Here is a 15,107-nt window from a genome sequence, read left to right as displayed (position 1 = left end):
TGACGACTACCAAATTAATAGATTATTTTAATATTCATTTTATTGTTTATAGACAATATTGGGCTAAAAATTGCCTAAATACATACTACATATAATGAAGGAAAAAAACTTTTAAAACATTTTAATATGATCACATTTCAAAGAATATATATCCCATTTATAAAAACAAAACTTCAAAACAAACTCTTGTTTTTAAACTTATAATGAAAGCTGTTGATTCTTTTAATGAATCAATATTTGCAAACATTTGCATTTGTGATCAAAGTATAACAATAAACTAGTACTTCAAAAAAATATAATACACAAGGCGATATAAAAAAAAAAAACTGGTCATCGAGTCAAGTAATAATTTGTGGCAGCTCTATTTTGCAGTTCACAAAATATCTGCAAAGCCATGCAGCTGCTGGGCCACATAAACCACGGTTTAACCAGTGGGAATTACATCACATTTGTCCAAGTTTTAAGAGGAGGAAAAGTAGCACTGAAATAAAAATCTATGACCACAACCCATTTAGTACATCTCACTAAGTGATCCCACAGCAGTTAACGAGCAAGTAATCACCTTCATCTCCAAACTGGTTGTTAGCATTTTGCCCAGAGGTGCAGAACTTCAAAAAATACTGTGTGAATACACGTGGCAACCAAGTCTTCACCATAATTCATAAATGTGATATGCAGTAATGATGAGGAATATGTTTATTTTCAGTTTCAGGGCATTCCACTCTCCTGCAGCTGCTTATAAATGAGTTTGAATCCAGATGCAGAAAGACCACAGAGACAGTTCTACATGTATCTACAGCACCTACTACACTAAAGGTCATTCTCAAAAATGCATTTATTGAAATTTTAAAGCTATAATGTTCTTGGTGCACGAATGAATCCACATCTGGCCAACCAAAATGTTTTTTTTAAAGTTAGTCAGAAGAAAATATCAGACAAAGCAAGACGTGAACTACATTCAGTCTAAAAATTTAAAAAAATATTTTACACAAAATCTGTTACATTGCTTTTTTAGGCATATTTTTAAACTTCACTACTCAAAGAATTACGCCAGTGTGCTGCCCTCTGCTGACAAGGAAAGTTTATTTTGAGGTAAAACCTGAAAGAAAATACAATATACTACAGGAGTGATCAAATATTGAAAATTCTATAAGTTTGCATCAACAAAATTTCCCAGTAAAATAGGAAAAGAGTGCTTCACATCATTTAATACAGCAAATTTGCCAAAAGATCATTGTTAGCATTGTGATGTGACTTTACAAGATTTTTCTTGAGGTCGGTTGGGATTAAATATACTAAATTCAAAATGCAGTTGTGTCACCAAAGTCGTTGTTCCATTGGTTGTACATATTGAGAGTTGCTGGGCTGACACTGGGTTTGATGCGCTTCAAGGAATCTTCAAAATCTTTCATCTTGATGTTTCGCATCTGTGAATGAAGGAGAAAATGATGGAAAAAAAACTTTAGTCTGAAATTCCTGTTCCAAGAAGGCTGACTTGCAAATTAACAAGCAGAAATAACATCCGTAATAATAAACCCACCTGACTAGCAGACATGTGCCGAACTTGATCTGGTCCTAATTCTGAGTCAGAAAAACATTTGACATTAAGCAACGTCAATAAATTCATGAAGGTATTCATTAATTAATGGGACCTTACCTCTGATAGGCCCAAGTGCAGCATCTTTAGCTAAAGATGTCAAATCGCTTCCAGAATATCCCGCAGTTGCTCTATTGGGAGAAGAGCACGAGGGGAAAGTTTAACAAAGAGTACAGTTGTGATTGTAAATACGCTGATGATAAAGAAAAAACTCACTTTGCAAGATGGCTCAATTCATTTTTCCCCAGCGGACTCCCTTGCTTTGCTAAAAGATGTTGTAGTAGTGTGGCTCTTGTCTGCATAGAGTTTGGAATATAAAATTTAAAAGGCTGTTGCGGAAAAAAAATAGGATTCCGATGGAAACAGCAAATACCTTCTCATCGGGCAATGACACGTAGACTCTTTTTGCAAAGCGCCTGCAGAAATATCAAGCAACACATTGTTTATATCTCTGAACCAAAATTATCAGTAATAGACCTGGTAACGCTACCTTAAAACGGCTTCATCAAGCTCCTGAGGTCTGTTTGTGGCTCCCATGACAAGAACTCTATCATCTCCACCAGACTGTACCTAAGAAAAAAAAACATTTTCAACCAATGCCGTAAAAATGACACTGTATTCTTCTTACCCCATCAAATTCAATGAGGAACTCTGTTTTTAACCGACGCGAAAACTCTTGTTCTCCCTCTCGTCTTTCACAAAGCAAGCTGTCGACTTCATCTAAATGTGAACACAAGAACAGAATTTTGTTGAAATATAAATAGAAGAGAGTCCCATTTGTGTGTATGATGCCATCTTGCATGCACAACACAAACCTATAAAGATGACAGAAGGCTGTAATTCCCTGGCAGCTGCAAATAATGCTCGGACTAGCTTCTCGCTCTCTCCCACCTATTTGTTGGGATAGTGAGTAAAATGGGGAAGATAGACCACGTTAAATATGCTATTGGAACATGTATAAACTATATTGATCACATGAGGAAAGGAATCGTGTTTACAAATTTGGATGTCAAACTGGCTGCGCTCATGTTGAAGAATGTGCTGTTAGACTCTGCTGCAACTGCTTTGGCCTGGTGAAATCAAGCAAATATTTGGATTAAGTCATCATGTATTGTTCTTTAAATGTGGAATTTATATGGAGATGAAGCCTTGACTCACCAACATGGTTTTCCCATTCCCAGGTGGGCCAAATAAGAGCAAACCTCGAGCTGGAGCTCTCAAACCAGTGAAAAGCTACATAAAGAAAAATAGACCAAACATTGACTCGTTATAGGGTAAGTGACTATCTTTGTTCATTTAAAAAAAAAATCCTTGTCATGTGGGCCAGAAAATTAACATTTGTTATACAAGTGTTGCCAACTTAACACAAAATTGTGGGGGGGTCGGGTCGAATGACACCCACAACGGAAAAAAAAGTCCCTAGCATAATAGCATTTATTTATTATTAGTATTATTATTATTATTATGACATTTTTTTTCTCATTTCAAGTAGGAGGGCAAGATTGAAAACATTTTTTTTTTACTCTGATGGATCAGCACTGGATAGCTCCATGAGCTATCCAGTGCTGATCCAAAATGTGATATACATTATAATGAGACATATAAACATTTTTTTATTTTCATATTAACTACTCCAATAACCTTCTAAAATGTATTGCCCCCATTTATTTTTGACCACCATAGAGGTCTAATTAATTAAAACTCAGAATTACAATCTGAATGTGTCTCCTGTAAAGGTTTATATATTAAAACAAGTGATAGACATTCACCTCTGGTCTTAAGGCAGGAAGGATGACAATCTCCTGAAGTGCTTGTTTTGCCAGGTCTTGCCCCGCGATATCATGAAATGTTACAGACACACCGCTGAAATGAACACATAGAAACATGTAAATACGCCAAAATATTTCTATCAAAAAGTGTGGCGCTTTTTTTTTAAAACTTACTTTTCTACAATTTCAGACAGAATCGTATTTGCCAATTTGCTGTCCACGTTTTTGAAATTTTTCAAATCCCTCTTCTGGGGTTGTTTTGATGGTCTACCCACTTGAGGAGTAACCTTAGAATCACAACAAAAACACATGGCACTTCATCACAGAAGGATTTGCAGTAGACAAACGCGTATGAAGGGTATTTACCTTGAAATCAGAGGTTCGACAAGGTGCTCTTCCCGCTGTGGAGGGTCTGGTGTTTTTGCCCACTCCTCGGACTGCGGGCAGACTTTTAGGAACAGGTTTTGTTTGTTTTTTAGCATTATTTGAAGCATTCTCGGCTTGAAGCCGGGCTTTTGAAGCCAACGTGGTCTCTGTAAAAACAGAAACTGGACTTGTAAACAGCAATTTGGTCAAATAAATAGAAAAGAGCACCAAATTTTACAGATCATTTGAAGCCTTTTCTCGGTAATATGAGGCTGTCACACATATGTTTGCAATCATCTATCTGTGACTATTATGTGGCCCTTAACAAAATTCAGTTTAACACCCCTAAGGACCCTCAATACATGTATTAGTTTGGTTCTTTGTCAGTCAGGATCTTTGTCTCCTACCCAAAATGGCAAGTCTGTCTTTAGCCATGGTGAGGTTGGTGATCATTTTATCCTGGAGTCTCTTCGATCGCTCATATTGCTCTCCTGTTGACAGAAATCCGAATTAGGAAAAAAACAAAAGCAATGATTACTGTCCTGTTTGTTTGAGTCTTACCCTGTCCTGTGATCGTCACAGCGATCCCACTTTCGAGCTCAACAATCCCTCTTTTGTACCATCGCAGAGCCTCCTCCTTTTCTCCTGCCAAAAGACTTGAGTTCTTACAAAGATGTCACAGGACCGCACCAAGAAAGGTCGTATAACCAACCCATGTACACTCCACACACACATACACACACACTCACCTGTATCGTCTTCGTCGATCCTCAGCGCTTTGGAGATGTACTCGAAAGCTTGCTTATGGTAGTTCTTCACCATTTCGTCGCTGTCTTTGCCTTTACTCGCGTTTGTTTTCATCGACATTACTCTCGTGTTACAGTTCGGATTTAAGGTTATTATGTGGGACTATACAGTAGAGCTGTACTCAAACATTATACAAATCAGGATCGAGGATACGTGCATGTTTCAAAATAGGATAAGATCAATAGATATGCATAATAGTATATAAGTCATCTGAAAAGGAATACCATAATAATATTCTTGTCGGTGGGCTATATTTGCCACGGTTCCAAAAATTATGTCTAGCTTCCGCATTCACGATCGAGCCCCGCCCTCTTGCTGCAGAAGCAAAACAAACGTAGAACATTTTCCGTGTTGACTGTCAAAATAAAAGCAATGTTTCCCTCCAAAACAAAACGCATTTTCTTTGTATGTTCAATTTAAACAAATCACCCTGTCGCCTATGTGATTACAAATCAATTGATTATTTTTGATAATTAAAACTTAAAAAACTGGCATTTACAGGGCAGGACTAAAGGCTATGTACACATAATCATAAATCTAGATTATAATTATGATATAACTTTTTACTTTTTAGACATCTAGACTTAGAAGTGATGTCTATGAGAGGCTCCACCCATTTGACCTTTCCCCCTCCCCACACGAGGTCTTTCGTTTTTCCTGTAAGATGCCTCAACCAATCAAAGTGCTTGAAAGTCATCCCTATTAGACTCCGGTGACGCCTCTTGGCTGACTTGCTAGTCAATCAAACCAACATTTTCCTCCAGTTTTAGACCCTAACAACTATCATAAACTCGACTTCTTTTTTTTCCATTTATCACCCTCCTGTGTTACATTGTCATACCCATTTTACCCGTTAGTTTGATCCGCTCACCGAACGTAGGTTCTCCAACTTTACCATACCCAACCACAACAAACAGCTGACGGAACACTTTAGCCCGCAAGGCTGTTAGCCGACTGTTTCTTCCTTCCCAACTGTTCTTTGTCTCTCCTCTCCGAGCCAGTCGGCCACAGTCGCCAATTCCCGGTCGTGATCGCTGACACTGGCTTACAACCTGATTTTAACCTGACTGACAAGATTCAACTACACCAAAATAGGCAGCTTTGGAAGCAAGATGTCTAACAGAGTGGTGTGCAGAGAAGCAAGTCACGCCGGGAGCTGGTACTCTGCTTCGGGTAATTGTCAACATAGCACCCGCCGTATTAGCACAACGTATAATCGCAGTTTTTTTTGTAATCATCATCATCGCGCTCAGTATTTTTAGTTTACTCTGCATGTCGTTTGATTTCGTTTATAATACCCAGTGACAGGAACCAAAAAGTGTTTTGGACCCCATGACACCGCGTTGGGTTCGCAATTCACCTAATTAAAAATAGCAAATTCGCATGCTATGTACACCACTTCTAAGTACTCGATTTTGTGTTAAATAAGACATAAAACTGTTCAAACCTCGAAGCTAAAAAAATACAGGCCACTGTTCCAGATCTGCATAGCTTAGCTATAATAAAACATTGCGGAAACAGCCATGGCAGCAAATCTATGAAGATGCCAGTCATGTAATGGCCTGGTTTGTGCATTGGCTTGCTTTTTGTTATGCTGTTGATCACTCTCAACGCAGCAACAAAGAACTAGGTAGGGCAATAACACCGAGCATCCGTGTCCACCCCTTTGCCCCCATTTTAGCAGCCAGCCGTTTGCTTGTTATCCCTTTAAGCCTCCCAGTCTGCATTGTGATGATAGCTATAGTTTGTTTGTCCTTCTAGGTCCTGTCCATTGCCTGATTAGAAAACCTGCTCAGAACTAATGCCTCCACAGCAATGCTCTTTTAACTCATTGTTCCTATATGATATATTGTAATTAAAGTTATTAAAACAAATATTTTCCTTCTGTTTTTTTCAGGATCTCAATTGAATGCGCAACTTGAAGGCTGGTTGTCCCAAGCACAGTCTACAATCAACCCCGCCAGAGCCATCATAGCTCCGTAATCACATTTGAAAGATTTAAGATGAACGTCGACTCGACATCTAAGACATGTCATTATGCTTTTTTGTGTGTGTTGGCAGGCATGCAGGGTATACCTACTGTGGGGCTTGTGCCGCCCATGCCTACAAGCAGGTTGACCCTTCTGTTACGTAAGTGTCACACCTCACTGAAGATGAGTTTTGGGTTGAAAGTACAGTGAAACAAGCTAACAACCATTTTAGCAGTCACAAATATAAATGGGATAAGCTATACTGTTTGATACCCATCATGCATTGTTTTTGAAATCCCTCAGAATTTTTCATTTGTTATCTTCCAGTCGTAGGGTGTTCATCCTGGGACCTTCTCACCATGTGCCCCTATCCCGCTGTGCCCTATCAACAGCGGATGTTTATAGAACACCTTTATATGACCTGAGAATCGACCAGAAGGGTATATTAATTATATTCCTATTCCACTCCACAATCAATTTTTTAACTAGTCATTCTAAAAATTTGGCTCAGTATTAAAGAGATAGTCTTTTGTCTATAATAATGGATAGTTTTTTTCCACTTAGCCGGTCAATTATCAGTTGAGTACTGGTTAAAATGTATTTTCTTTGACAGTTTATACGGACCTCTGGAAAACAGGGTTGTTTGAAAGGATGAGCATGCAGACAGATGAAGATGAGCACAGTATTGAAATGCATTTGCCTTATACTGCTAAAGCCATGGAAAGGTAACTCCAGTGTCACTTGATACTACAAAGGTTAACTTGATACTGCAAAGTTTAGTGATGCAATTCAGAGGATTTCTTTGCACTCGAATGGCATCATTTGGGTGTGTTTTCAGTTAAAGTATTCCACTGCCTTATACTTTGCTGCTGAAAATGGCAAATCAAATTGGCACACCAATATACTTATTTGTGAATATCTAATCCCTTGCATATGATTTCACTTACCATTTCCTTTTCTTGCCAGCCACAAAGACGAGTTCAGCATCGTCCCTGTGCTCGTGGGCGCTCTGAGCGAGTCCAAGGAACAAGAATACGGAAAGCTGCTCAGCAAGTATCTGGCAGATCCTTCCAACCTTTTCATCATCTCGTCAGACTTCTGCCACTGGGGTCAGTTCCAATGAGCACAAGTGAAAAATAGCACACAAAGCTATTTTGCTATTTTAAGCTTTTTAAAATAGTACACTGACTGCTTTTTGTTTTGTTTTAAAGGCCAGCGGTTCCGATACACATATTATGATGAATCTCAAGGGGAAATCTATAGGTCCATTGAGCATCTTGATAAAATGGTAATACCAGTTTTCTTCTAAAATTATTTAAGTATTGAGAGCAAAAAAACGGGTTGAATTTTTTAGGTAGCTAGCCACAGTTGCTAGTATTTCTTACCAAAACACGTATCTTTGGATTAAACAATGCAAGATGGTGACATGTTGTTTCTTAAGGGAATGGGCATTATAGAACAGCTGGATCCTATGTCTTTCACCAACTACTTGAAAAAATACCACAATACCATCTGCGGCCGACACCCGATTGCTGTGCTTCTCAATGTAAGTATATTACAATCAAATTCATCATATTCCTTCTATTAAATACATAAATGTCTGTCTCAGTTTAATGGCATTTTAGATCGTATTGATCTTAGCTGTTAGGCTACTGGTGTCAATCTGCAGAGCTCCAAAGGCAAGAGAATTGTAGTTTTTTTTGCATATAAGGAGCTAATAAAACCTCAGTACAATTCCCTGGATTTTATTATCAGACCTGTATGGCTGATTTTTCCAATTTAGTAATGTAAATGATCTTTTTGGATAAAAAAATCTTAAGATCGTCTTTGGGCCAATTTTCAGTACATACAATGGCCAAAAGTTATCAACATATTTAAAAACAAATCATTAAAATGCCTTTGCAGGACTTATAATGTCCAGGAAAACACGCCGATTTCTCATGTTGCAAATGATCATTCTCTTGTTTTGTTGTGTTTCAGGCTGTAACTGAGCTGAGGAAGAGCGGTATAGATATGAACTTCAGTTTTCTGAACTACGCTCAATCGAGCGAGTGCAGAAACTGGCAGGACAGCTCCGTGAGCTACGCAGCGGGGGCGCTTATTGTTCATTGAGGTCAACATTCACAGGGGGTCACCGCAGTGTCGCAGCCCTGCCATTTATTATCTATCGCCATAACCTGACCTGTACACCCCCCCACCACGACCCCGCCGACCCTACAAGCAATGCCTTCTATTTGCAAGAAGGACATAGCCACGTCAGGCCAATAATCCCCTTACTATTTTGTCACCTTCCCAGCTCCCCTGTCTTTTTCCACTCCTCTGTTTGCTGTCGATCTCAGAACTTTAGATGGAGTGTTACAGTCAAAAGCATATTTTGAGACGATGGCTCAGTGGAAAAGTTAAGAGGAGCTGTTTGGGTTGAGCATTTTAGTTTGAGTTATTTGGGGATGTTATTTGGGCCCCTGCAAGGGCCAAATTTATCCCATGTTTCTGTTTTATAACTTCATGGATTTTTGAGTTGTGAAGGGCAATCTACAACAGACCACATGGTGGTCGTATGTGCTCACATCATCTTCAAAAAGGAATGAAAATAAATCTGCAGATACTCATGGGAATCAAAATGAATGCTATGTTGTGGGATGAACGTTACCGATAGTCTTTTTAACGGTTGCTTCAGACCACGATTACCTAACCATGACACCAGTTTAATCAATAACTAATCCATACCGGGTGTTCGTTTCTAACAAAAAGGGCTTTATTCAGTTATATTCACTAACCCCGTCTCCTCACTTTAAAAAAACAAAAACAGTTACACCTCATTTTACTTACACATATTTTATTCACGTTTTTAATCTTATTTACTCATAGGTATTTTTAGTTATGGTATTTAACGGAGTATACTGTGTGGATTTGGACACAAGCAGTGTTGTTACAAGCATTAATATAATTTTATCTAAATTAGCAGTGCAATCACATTCACAAATTCCATTTAACACATACTTTGGATTTTAAAGTCTGACTACTTTACTCAAAAGTAATCATAACTGAAAATAGCCAACCCTGCTGAAGAAAAAAAAGTTGTTGTCCTCACTAACAAATGGAACAATAAAAAAACAGGACACGTTTCACATTCCTAATTTCAAATCTGGAATTGTCATTGGATGATCTGTGCCTGAAGAATCCAAATTTACAATTGAGTCATAAATGGCATTCTTTTGTTTTTGTAATCTGCATAATGCAATGATACTTTACTCTGTATTTGGAATTCTGCTAAGTTGACTGTTTTAATGAAATTTGCACCACAAGTGCATATGAAAAATGAATTCCACCACTTTATAAATTTCATGGAAACTTGGCAATCCATTTCAGACTGAACACAGTTTCAGGAATCCCTTTTTTTCCAGGATTTGTACAGTGAAGCATGACACTGTTATTGTGCCTTTTTAATCACCGATGCACAAACATTTAAAATACGTATACGCACAAGTAGTCTTATTTAGAAAATGTGGTTCTTTTAATTCTTGTTTACTGGCCCACTCTTTTACCCTAAAATGTGTGAGTCTCCCATTTATTGGTCTCGAAGGACAACTACTATTTTTACATCTCCAGAATGGAATGCTTGTTGCTTCTCCTCCCCAAATCTAGTTCCAAGAAAGTCTGAACTTCAGCACTGATCCTTTTGTTTTTAGCTTCATTTGTATTCTAGATTTTGTATTGTTTCTCTTGCTTATAACAAGGTGTCAGGTTTTTTTTAATTTTCATTTTATTATACATTTGCATATGACATATGGCAATTTACATCATTATCAGTAAATATTCAACTCCATAAACGGAGTTTTTTTTTTTTTTAATCTCAGGTTTCCCTGGCGAGGCATCGAAAGAGATTCTTCAGATGAGGCGGAGGATTTATGTTATAAAGCAAATAAAATCTACTGAAAAGCAAGTCAGTCGGTATGTCTTTTCTTATACTTTTAATCTACTTATTGCTACTTATTTCACTGTAAATTGGTTGTTAATTTCGCTTTGCACATTTTGTCTTTGGGTCAAAGCTCAATGAACCAACAGATTAAAGAAAACGCCTCAGACTTTCTTTAAAAGAATTGTAACTATGTAATTATAGGCCAAGAAAGGACATTATCCTTGACACTAGAATCTTGTTGATCTTGCTTTACAACAGTTGAGTTCAAGTGTACTTTGACTCACCTACCGAGAGTTCACCTGCTAAGGAAATTTATGAACTCCGACAGGCCGTTTGATTGCTTTTGGTTTTTCTAGAAATCAGACACATATTGATGATTAGATTCTTGATTTTTAGAACTTTGAGATTCGGGGAGGTGTTTTGTTGTTGTGTTTAGTCTAGTTGTTGCTGTTTATCTTAGTGGAAATAGGAGTCACATTTGCAGATTTCATTTTTATTTATTGTATGTTGTTATGCAGTAATTGGCATGTGGGAGAAAACCCATGTAAGACAGGGGAGCACGGACCTGGGGTCGAACCCACGACCCCAAAACTGTGAGCCCACCGGGCTGGCCTGGTATATTGATTTATCAAAAAAAAATTGTCAATGTAAGTCAAATGTGGATGCTTCCACCTTTTTTAATGTAGTACTAGATTTTCTAAAAGTATTTAAGTTTGGGTCTTGAGATGGTCTAATATCCCCCACTACTAGTTTGACTAGTATAGCATAAGTCCAATAATTCAATACATTTCTGCGTTATTGCTCGAAACTTTTAATCTGTAACCTCTTTCCCCTCCCCCAATCTGCCAGGAAGACACATTTTTTAATGCTTTTGCATTTCCACAGTGGCTGATTTTTCCATAGCATCTCAAGAGTGAATAACAACAGCCAATAGGATGCACTGCAATAAGGATTTACTCAACTTTCTTAGCTTGGGCATGTTCCTGGGAGGAATATTGCATTTGTGCCACCACAGGAAAGTCCAAAAATGCTATGGCCGCCACATGGAAACAACAAACACCAAGATGCTACCTGCTCGCCTGACTTGGTTCATCCAAGAGTTACCCGCTTTTCTTGTCCCATTACTTCTGATGCTCACATCACACAAACCTTACAGTTTGGGGAAGATGCTACTGCTAGGAACCTTTTGTTCACACTATTTTCACAGGTAAGGCATGTTTATACCTACTTATAACTGCATGTTTGCTTTGAATCTGCAATGCTTAATTTGGGGATTTTTTTCTTCTTACTAGAACATTCATTTATTCGTTCTTGGTCAGAGGACAACCTTACCCAATGAGTGTCATGCTGGGAGCTGTTATCTCTTGTTCCGTGAATGGATTCTTGCAGGGACACTACCTTCTGCATTGTGCTGAAATTGAGGAGTGGGAAACTTTTGGCTGCATTAAAATTGGTACGATAACTAAAATAATTTATTTTTTATGCATCCCTTACATATACTACATGTGATCTTTGGAATATAACTTGAAACTGATATTGAAAGTCCCAAAAACGTCCACCCATTTTGTTCCTATTTCTACTGATTACAGTATTTTTTATTGATTTGCCTAATATATTTTTTTAAAGAAAGGAATAACTTATATTCATTTGTCATAGGCTTATTCCTATTTTACATTGGAATGGCAATCAACATACACAGTGATATCTGTCTCCGTAAATTAAGGAAAAAAGGAGAATTGAACTACAAAGTTCCCAAAGGTAAGTAAAAGTTACTTATACTACTTACATCCTGTTTTTGTATACTAGAATCACTTATTTTAATTATTTTTCTTCTGCAGGAGGCCTTTTTGAATATATATCTGCTCCAAATTATTTTGGAGAGATTCTGGAGTGGTTTGGCTATGCCATAGCCACTTGGAGCTTACCATCACTCTCCTTTGCAGTGTTTTCTACATGCTTCATTGGACCCAGAGCCATTTATCATCACAGGTGACAAATTCTAGCACAACAGGCAAATGTTACCACATATGTAAAGCTAGAGCATAATTGGTTGTCACTTTTTTTTACTCTCAACAATAATCATTAATTACAAGGCAGCTTAATTTCTTGGGTTGGATTTGACCTCCTTTTTGTCATTTTTTTTGAGGTTTAACAAAGATATTCATCTTTTCTTTTTCATTTTTTATAGGTTTTACAAGAGGACATTCAAGCACTACCCCAAGTCTCGAAAGGCATTGATCCCCTTTTTCCTTTGAGAAAACATCCCATAGCAATATGAGCACCATGGGAAGAATATCTTTAAAAATTCTACAAATCAGAACATTGTTTCATTTCTACGCTTCAACTTCTGCTCAAAAAGTGTCTTCCTTTTCTGTAAACATTTGAAAAGATGACAGCAGAATTTATTATTTACTTTTTACTGCCAGTGAGTTCTCTGTGTAATTTTTTTTGGCTTGGTCCTGGAATGAACTTGCAATATTAACCCGTTATATTGTCTTCTGTAAAGAAAATGGAAGTCCTCACAAAGAACATCTAACAATTGGATTTAATTGACATCTTTTATTAAATATTGTACATCAAGGAGAACGTTTACAGTTTCTACCGCCACTTGAAAAGCATTTAGTTTTGCAGTGAAAGAGTCAAGCACACTTGCATTTCCACACAACGACACAGGAGAGAAGATCGGACGGTTAGTATTCAAGTAACACCGCTTATTAGTGTGGCTATTCTCTATCAGTCCACAGCCACACTTGCTCATGTCCTCTTGCATGGCATCTTTGGGAAGAGTCCAATGATGAGCAGCCATCATGTCAACGAGAGAATCCCCACTATCATGCTGTAGTGCTGCAGCCACCGACTCGAGAGAACTACAAAAAGCCTCCACACCAAGCTGATACTCTGTTTGCGAGTAGCCTAGCACTGAAGCACATTCAGCATTCTCACACTAGGATTAGAATAAAAAAAAAACATTTAAGTGGATTATAAAGTAGTAACAAATAGACTAGATATGTTTTGGGCTTACTTGGTGTCTGAGGTACGCTGCTAAATGGGTCTCGGTGCATCCACCTCCAAGTAATGCAAACGATTCCCTCAGGGTAAGTCGTAATACGTTTTCTGTCTTCTGCCAGGCAACCTATTATGTAAACAGAGAAAAACAATTACTATTATAAACCTAAAATATGTTGCAATCCAACCATACCTTCAATTCATTTAACATTGTCTCGTTTCTGTGGCAGAGGACAGCAGTGCAAATGGCGGATTCCTCAGCAGGATGTAAATGTAGCATCTTTTTGGATCCAATCTGTCTACATTGGACATTTCCCACTTTTCCGTAGGCCTTTAGAGGGATGGTGGTATGTAATGTTGCCACGGGCAGGGCCCCTGTAAAAGTAGACATGCTGAATAAGGACACACATAATGATTGCGTGCATTGTACAGATCCAATTCACCTGTGAGTTGAATAAGAGGCTGCATATAGTTGATCCCGACTCTCTCCACAACTAAAATACCATGATTCCTTAACAAGTGCTGAAGAACTGGATGGATGACCTTCTGGCAAACAAAAAGCTTCACGTTATCTCGCATTGCCTGTTTGCCAATCTCAAGCAGGACACCCAGGATTTGAGAGTCCGTGTCCGTACCATGTATGACTTCAAGCTGTCCATCTCCTATTTCAGAAAGATCTCCAGCAAGGGATGTGCTGAACAACAACACGCGGAGGGGGCAAGACGGGGGGATTTTAACCTCCAAACCAGAAGGTATGTCAATTAATAATCCTGGAAATACTGCAGAGTCCTTCACAGAAAGGCCTTCAATGGACACAATTACTGTCGTTCCCAGGGTTACTACACCACTTTTGGATGGCACTGACAGTAAAAAGGCCTCAACTGCCATCTTGCTGATGTGAAGGGCTTCACAGTCTTTTATCATCACAGCTGGTTTGCTGCAGATTATACTGCGAGCCAACGTAATCAGGTTTTGAGAAGAACAAAAGTCAAGTTTTACTCTACAACCACATTCTTCTTGATGCAGGTATTTGGTGCACACTTGCAACAGGTGTTTATTCATTCTTATTGCCTTGTTTCCCCTCAAACCAATTTTCTTGATTTGTTCAATGAGAGTCACACAAAGAATACCAGCAAATAGGCCACAGTCGTTAAAACGAGAAATGTGTCCGCGAATGGATGTTAAAATCAGATTTACAATTGGCGTCGTTGAATAGATGGCTGGAAGTAACACTGATGATGTTGATGTGGTCACCACTTGCCCTCCGATGTTGTTGTGGATGCTTTTCAGTCCACCCAGAGGACCATAACACGATCTAAGAAGCTGACCCAAGAGAGAAAGCTTATTAAAAATGTCGTTGTTTTCCAGTGGTAGATCCGTGCAAAGCGATGGTGATTTCTTAACGAGTCGAGACATCGCATTTGGTAGATCTTGAGCGCTGATTTCGGGACGCGCAAGTTTGTTCAGGAGAGGTTTGGTGTGCCTGATCATAAATAAAATTTTGTTGAAAAACATCATTGACACCTGTAAATAAGTCTAATTATTCATAGAATATAATTAATCTGTTAAATTATTGAGCTGCAAATACTAGGATAACAACTATTGACTTAGATAAACTCTTTTCGGAAATATAATAAAGGCTTCTATTCGGAGTACTCGTTTCCATGGCAGTG

The 15,107-nt window shown here is 38.2% G+C and overlaps 4 protein-coding genes across 6 annotated transcripts; 2 read left to right on the top strand and 2 right to left on the bottom strand.

The window, feature by feature from the left end:
• Positions 1-1,059: 1,059 nt before the first annotated feature.
• spast (spastin) lies at positions 1,060-5,704 on the bottom strand. Its single transcript, XM_077729433.1, has 16 exons — positions 4,482-5,704; positions 4,294-4,377; positions 4,140-4,223; positions 3,733-3,899; positions 3,541-3,653; positions 3,367-3,460; positions 2,756-2,830; positions 2,596-2,667; positions 2,413-2,488; positions 2,226-2,317; positions 2,088-2,167; positions 1,971-2,013; positions 1,814-1,893; positions 1,658-1,728; positions 1,541-1,581; positions 1,060-1,427 (listed from the first exon to the last, which is right to left on the bottom strand). Exons 1-16 carry the CDS (start codon positions 4,597-4,599, stop codon positions 1,302-1,304), a joined length of 1,416 nt encoding a protein of 471 aa, XP_077585559.1. The 5' UTR covers positions 4,600-5,704; the 3' UTR covers positions 1,060-1,301.
• memo1 (mediator of cell motility 1) lies at positions 5,023-10,452 on the top strand. The gene is made up of 9 exons (XM_077729434.1): positions 5,023-5,712; positions 6,437-6,518; positions 6,601-6,669; positions 6,837-6,949; positions 7,123-7,234; positions 7,476-7,618; positions 7,721-7,797; positions 7,951-8,055; positions 8,490-10,452. The coding sequence occupies exons 1-9, from the start codon at positions 5,652-5,654 to the stop codon at positions 8,619-8,621; spliced, it is 894 nt and encodes a 297-aa protein (XP_077585560.1). The 5' UTR covers positions 5,023-5,651; the 3' UTR covers positions 8,622-10,452.
• Positions 10,318-13,008, top strand: LOC144205222 (3-oxo-5-alpha-steroid 4-dehydrogenase 2-like). Its single transcript, XM_077729435.1, has 6 exons — positions 10,318-10,460; positions 11,314-11,635; positions 11,721-11,881; positions 12,085-12,186; positions 12,267-12,417; positions 12,617-13,008. The coding sequence occupies exons 2-6, from the start codon at positions 11,364-11,366 to the stop codon at positions 12,681-12,683; spliced, it is 753 nt and encodes a 250-aa protein (XP_077585561.1). The 5' UTR covers positions 10,318-10,460; positions 11,314-11,363; the 3' UTR covers positions 12,684-13,008.
• Positions 12,974-15,101, bottom strand: mkks (MKKS centrosomal shuttling protein). 3 transcript variants are annotated; one of them, XM_077729430.1, is made up of 5 exons: positions 14,070-14,243; positions 13,878-13,980; positions 13,628-13,809; positions 13,451-13,561; positions 12,974-13,372 (listed from the first exon to the last, which is right to left on the bottom strand). In XM_077729430.1, exons 1-5 carry the CDS (start codon positions 14,091-14,093, stop codon positions 12,974-12,976), a joined length of 819 nt encoding a protein of 272 aa, XP_077585556.1. In that variant the 5' UTR covers positions 14,094-14,243. The 3 variants fall into 3 exon arrangements, with proteins under 3 accessions (XP_077585556.1, XP_077585558.1, XP_077585555.1); XM_077729432.1 differs by having other exon boundaries at positions 13,878-13,977; XM_077729429.1 differs by having other exon boundaries at positions 13,878-15,101.
• Between the last annotated feature and the right edge of the window lie 6 nt (positions 15,102-15,107).

This window comes from Stigmatopora nigra, chromosome 12 (assembly GCF_051989575.1).
Source record: "Stigmatopora nigra isolate UIUO_SnigA chromosome 12, RoL_Snig_1.1, whole genome shotgun sequence".
Lineage (NCBI taxonomy): Eukaryota > Metazoa > Chordata > Actinopteri > Syngnathiformes > Syngnathidae > Stigmatopora > Stigmatopora nigra.
Note: the sequence above shows the minus strand (reverse complement) of the source record. Positions and strands in the feature narration are given on the sequence as shown.

What these genes read in the sequence shown, in the direction of transcription:
- LOC144205222 (XM_077729435.1), top strand. Translation starts at nt 11,364, where the DNA reads ATGCACTGCAATAAGGATTTACTCAACTTTCTTAGCTTGGGCATGTTC. An exon ending in TGTTCACACTATTTTCACAG is followed by an intron (nt 11,636 to 11,720) that starts GTAAGGCATGTT and finishes TCTTCTTACTAG; the next exon opens with AACATTCATTTATTCGTTCT. An exon ending in TTTTGGCTGCATTAAAATTG is followed by an intron (nt 11,882 to 12,084) that starts GTACGATAACTA and finishes CATTTGTCATAG; the next exon opens with GCTTATTCCTATTTTACATT.
- mkks (XM_077729429.1), bottom strand. Translation starts at nt 14,952, where the DNA reads ATGATGTTTTTCAACAAAATTTTATTTATGATCAGGCACACCAAACCT. An exon ending in GCCTCTTATTCAACTCACAG is followed by an intron (nt 13,810 to 13,877) that starts GTGAATTGGATC and finishes CTACTTTTACAG; the next exon opens with GGGCCCTGCCCGTGGCAACA. An exon ending in CAGCGTACCTCAGACACCAA is followed by an intron (nt 13,373 to 13,450) that starts GTAAGCCCAAAA and finishes TTCTAATCCTAG; the next exon opens with TGTGAGAATGCTGAATGTGC.
- memo1 (XM_077729434.1), top strand. Translation starts at nt 5,652, where the DNA reads ATGTCTAACAGAGTGGTGTGCAGAGAAGCAAGTCACGCCGGGAGCTGG. An exon ending in CAGGTTGACCCTTCTGTTAC is followed by an intron (nt 6,670 to 6,836) that starts GTAAGTGTCACA and finishes GTTATCTTCCAG; the next exon opens with TCGTAGGGTGTTCATCCTGG. An exon ending in TTGAGCATCTTGATAAAATG is followed by an intron (nt 7,798 to 7,950) that starts GTAATACCAGTT and finishes TTGTTTCTTAAG; the next exon opens with GGAATGGGCATTATAGAACA.
- spast (XM_077729433.1), bottom strand. Translation starts at nt 4,599, where the DNA reads ATGTCGATGAAAACAAACGCGAGTAAAGGCAAAGACAGCGACGAAATG. An exon ending in GGAATGGGAAAACCATGTTG is followed by an intron (nt 2,668 to 2,755) that starts GTGAGTCAAGGC and finishes TGATTTCACCAG; the next exon opens with GCCAAAGCAGTTGCAGCAGA. An exon ending in CCAGTTTGACATCCAAATTT is followed by an intron (nt 2,489 to 2,595) that starts GTAAACACGATT and finishes CCCAACAAATAG; the next exon opens with GTGGGAGAGAGCGAGAAGCT.